This window comes from Myotis davidii, unplaced genomic scaffold (genome assembly GCF_000327345.1).
Source record: "Myotis davidii unplaced genomic scaffold, ASM32734v1 scaffold495, whole genome shotgun sequence".
Taxonomy (NCBI): Eukaryota; Metazoa; Chordata; class Mammalia; order Chiroptera; family Vespertilionidae; genus Myotis; species Myotis davidii.
Window position 1 is genome coordinate 275,430 of NW_006286239.1, and position 5,181 is coordinate 280,610.

General features: G+C 36.3%; 1 protein-coding gene across 3 annotated transcripts in view; it reads right to left on the reverse strand.

Moving 5' to 3' along the window:
* Positions 1 to 5,181, reverse strand: part of PLS1 (plastin 1) — a 165,165-nt gene that overhangs the window by 4,524 nt on the left and 155,460 nt on the right. For all 3 annotated transcript variants that reach the window (XM_015559910.1, XM_006757504.2, XM_015559909.1), the window contains 2 exons: positions 3,918 to 4,051; positions 3,358 to 3,481 (listed from right to left, as the gene is read on the reverse strand). In XM_015559910.1, coding sequence (XP_015415396.1) covers positions 3,358 to 3,481; positions 3,918 to 4,051 — 258 coding nt within the window. The remainder of the gene's footprint in view (positions 1 to 3,357; positions 3,482 to 3,917; positions 4,052 to 5,181) is intronic.

Genomic DNA, 5,181 nt, shown 5'->3' on the forward strand with positions numbered 1-5,181 from the left:
CGATCAGTGCATGTCATAGCAGCAGTTGAGTGGCCTTAGCATATCATTAGCATATTATGGTTTGATTGGTTGAATGGACGACCAGACACTTAGCATATTAGGCTTTTATTATACAGGATGACAGTGGACACGTTATTTAATTTTTCTAATGCTCATCTTTTTGTTTATAGAGTTGTGGAAAAAAGAAATAATAATGTGTAAAGTTTTAACATAGTGACACATAGAACTCAATAAATGGCAATTATGATTATTATTATTGGCTAATATACTGCCTCCTGGTATTCTTTGTGAGGGAAAATTACTTGATAACTAAAAAGGGTAAACTTGACTTTTCTGAAATTTCTAGGCATAGCACTGACTTAATTATGGTTCTTGCTAGTACTACTTATGGCTTTCAATTATAATGCCTTCTACAGTTGGAAAAAACCTCTCCAACCCCAACTATTTTTAGCATTCACTGCCGAATTTCTTAACTATTTACAATCTAGAGTTTTATGTCAAGCACCTACTAAATGCCAAGCACATCCACAGTATGTTTCTGCCGCCTAATGCTAAATAAAACCATACTCTCAAGTCTACTTTTCTCAATGAATTCTCTCCCTTAAAGAGCTTGTGTGCACCCATTCTCAACTATTTCTTCTATTCAACTGATCACCAAGTATGTGTTTCCGGTTGTTGTTTTTTAAGTTTTTATTGAGAGAGGAAGGGAGAGGGAGAGAGAGATAGAATCATCAATGATGACAGAGAATCATTAATTGGTTGCCTTCTGTAGACCCCCTACTGGGGATCGAAAGCACAACCCGGACATGTGCCCTGACCAGGAATCGAACCGTGACTTCCAGATTCATAGGTCAATACTCAACTACTGAGCAACACCAGCCAGGCTGTATTTCCAGTTTTGATATCTCCTTTCATCCAGCTCCTCACTTCCTGAAAATCACCTCAAATTCAACAAGCTTAAAACTGAATTCATCTTCTTTTCCAGAAAGCAGCTGAACCTCATGACATTCCCATTTTTGTTATACTTTGTTTTCCATTTATCCAGGCCCTCAAATCAGGAGTTTTAACCTGATTTGAAAAATCTCTGCAGTGTTTCCCTAAATCAAGAAGCCAAATCATACCTATTCTTTTACAATAGCAAATATTATTCATTCTCTTTTTTTAATATATTTTATTGATTTTTTACAGAGAGGAAGGGAGAGATAGAGAGTTAGAAACATCGATGAGAGAGACATCGATCAGCTGCCTCCTGCACATCTCCCACTGGGGATGTGCCCGCAACCCAGGTACATGCCCTTGACCGGAGTCGAACCTGGGACCTTTCAGTCCGCAAGCCGATGCTCTATCCACTGAGCCAAACCGATTTCGGCAATATTATTCATTCTTAACATTCTCAGTGACCACCCTACCTCCAGATCCTTTACTTCATACCTGAGTTCAGCCTCAGCTTCTTATATACTGTACTTGGATTTAAACTATTCTTCCTCCAGCCATCTGCTCACCACATGCAGAACAGTATTCTTAAAATAGTCACTCTTCTTACATTACTGCCCTTACCAATATTCTTTATTAAGGCCAGATTTCTCCACAATATTAACCCAGCCTATATCTTGCATTGTATCCCTTAGGAACCTGCTTCTCTAGCCAAACTATTTCTCCTAACCTTCTCAGACTTGCCTTTATTAAAGATGGACCCCTTCCACTCTTGTTCTCCACCAATTCAAATCCCTCCTCTCCATGGTGCTCAAATCAAATCCAACTTTCTTCATTACTCTTCACTGACCATTCAGTTGGAAACGATCAGTTAGATTTATCCATAATAGTAGTTGCATTAATTAATGAGTATAATATCATTACCTTCTCAGTTATACAAATTTGCCTTTCAAGTAAATGGTGAACACTCTGAGGGCTAAATAATTTCTTATATTCTATATCTTCTTCTTTGCCTAGAAATGTTACTGGTAAAAGCTCAATAAAAACTTATTAATTTGTTCCTAAATGTTTTCTGACTGTATTTTATTTGATTATACACAAATTGTTTTTTATAAATTAAAGTACAAATGCATTAAGTTACAGTATAACAATTTTAATGAGTGACTGTCAATTGGAGAATTTTACATGTCTCCTTTCCTATTTTACATTTTTATGTTGTGTTTTATGTCTAAAATGTAAAAAGACAAATCATGGACTGAAATTCTTTTTTTTTTAATAAGCAACAATAAAAACTCAATGTCATTAGTTCCTTCCAAGATGGAAAAGAAAAAACACACTTGAACCACCAGGACTCAGGCAATATCTCTGCCAAAATCCAGCTCCAGTGGTCGGCAAACTGCAGCCCCGTGAGTGTGGCTCTTCCACAAAATACCATGTGCGGGCGTGCACGTACAGTGCGATTGAAACTTTATGGCCACACTCAAGGGGCCAAAGAGCCGCATGTGGCTCGAGAGCCGCAGTTTGGTGATCACTGAGCTATCCTATTAAAACCACTTTGGGGCTCAGTTTAGGTAAAGATGAGAAGATTGAATTTATCAATTTCTGACATTTCTTCTACTCTACAATGTTGTTAAACATATAGAGCAAAGGCAAAGAAGAGAATAAAGATGGATAGATAAGTCTTAGGAGAACTTAGGGATTCATCTGTTTGCACTCTTATTTTATTACAAAAATACAAATTGCTGATTTCTCACTTATAATGAAATTACAAACACAAGGCTCACTGAATGAATGGATACAAGCAGACATGCTTAGTTGTAGCTAACATCAGCTTGCATGCAAAAGCAAAACAATGGAAATGCATGACAATTAGTGGGTATGCATGTGCAAATTACATTTTGAGTGCTTTATGAATCATCCACAAATGCTTGGAAGTGAGCATTAAGTGCCATTATGAAGCCACATGATAAGATTTTCTATTCCTACCAGTTTTTTCAATTCCCACTTGAATTGGTTTGGTTGGCTCTGTTATGCCTTGGAAATGATGTCAATACAATTCTGAGACTGCTGCTAGGGAGCACAAAACATTACAGATCCTATATAAACAATGGCTTTTAAGCTTTCTTTTTCATCTGACAATTCTATTTTATTGCTCTATTCTATTTCTTTTTAAGATTAGAATATCAGAATCTGATAACATTAACCTGCATTTATACTCAATAGGACAACGAATCAAAAATATAAGAATTCACACTGTACAGTTTTGGTTTACACATGCCAAATAATTAGTATGCCTAAGCTCACAAATTGTGATCCTGAGATATAACATTAATGTAATCCTGAAACTAAACCAATGTAATTCTCAATAAAGTTTATTCCTACACTTAATTTCTTACCAAAAATTTTTAAAATAGCTTTGATTACCTTGAAGCTGGAAATAGAAGTATTTTTGTTTGCACTTTTAAGAGTCTGATTGACCCATTTAATTATAATCTCATCACTGACTTTTTCACCTTCTCCAAGATCTGATAACACATTCAATGTGTACCTGTAACAGAAAAGATGTATATTTGAGACTGAAAGGGGTGAAATCTGCTCCCACATCATTTATATCAACATTTAGATAAATATTTAAGAAATATTCAATTCTAACAACTATTTTTAATTTTAACCTGGTTTTTGCACTTAGTTATAATCCAAAGTTACAAAGCTCAGTAATGAGAAACAAAAACTACTATCTGGTATTAAAAAAATTAAAACAACTCCATTCAACGCAGTTTTTAAGAATAGTGATTGTTTCTAGAGATTTATCCACTATTAAAAAAGGATTTACAAAGAATATAGTATCAACAATCATTTAAAAATTAATATTTTTGTAGTATATTTATTCTGTGTTTGTTATTCTTCCAAATGAACTAAAACTTTAGTTCAAAGGATTTTTAAAAAGAAATCCACAGTGTTGCTATAAACATTGCTGCCTTTACCTTCTCATTAGCTGCCATACCAATGCCAGTGTCAGTGTTGAATTTCCTTCATTTAGGTCCTGCCCAGCAATGCCAACCAAGGAGAATTTGGCCTTATTCTTCCCAAGTTCCACTGCATAGTTACAGTTTTCAATCTATAAGTAAGTAAAAGTTTTGGTATAAAAACAAATTTTAAAGAATATATACCTTGAATCTGCCAAACTAGTTCAGTCATCTGAAAGATAGCTATGATGACACCTTAAATTTATATTACAGAACTTCATTTCATAATAATGCAGTGAAATTAAGAAATTAATTATTCCAACTTTATAGTTGAAAATATCAAAAGCACTGAGGGGTTAACCTAGATAAACAACTGAAAATTTTAAGATTCTCTGTTACTTTAAAAGTCTTGACTATCCAAGATTACACAGCGTATTAATGGCAGATCTTTGACTAAAAACCTAGGTTTCCTGCATTCCATTAATAGAGATAATAAATATAGTTCTGCCTAAACTTAAAATTAAGGAAAAGAGAAGAAATTGTTTCATTAAGAGTTTAAGTCATCTCTGATATTTTTTATCTAGATCTTTCTCATCCTCTGAAATTATCCTTTTAACTCACTTTCTTCAGCAAAAGCTTAACCTTAACTGTACCAGCTGATGATAATCTATCCCATGTTTGAACTCCCAATACTGCTTATTTTATAATGCTTATGTATCATCATATACTTATACTTAGCATTTGATGTACTTTCTTTGCTAACCATAGCATAAGCTCATTTTAAAGGGCAAAAACTATAATATGTGCAAATCTGTATCATACTCTTCCCTAACAGAGGCCAGGACCCAGCACAGTGCCCTGCCTACAGTAAGAATCTGATGAATGAATGCCAAGTAAATTATTTACACACACACACACACACACACACACACACATTAGAGGCCTGGTGCACAAAATTTGTGCATGGGGGCGGGGTGGTTTCCCTCAGCCCAGCCTGCACCCTCTCTAATCTGGGACCCCTTGGGGGATGTCTGACTGCTGGTTTAGGCCCAATATCGGGGATCTGGCCTAAACTGGCAGTCGGACATTCCTCTCACAATCCTGGACTGCTGGCTCCTAATCGCTCACCTGCCTGCCTACCTGGTTGACCCTAACTGCCTCCTGCTGCCGGCCAAGTCACCCCCAACTGCCCCCTCCCTTCCGGCCTGGTCGCTCCTAACTGCCGCCCCTGCTGGCCTGGTCACTCCTTACTGCCCCCCCTGCCAGTGTGGTTGCCCCAACT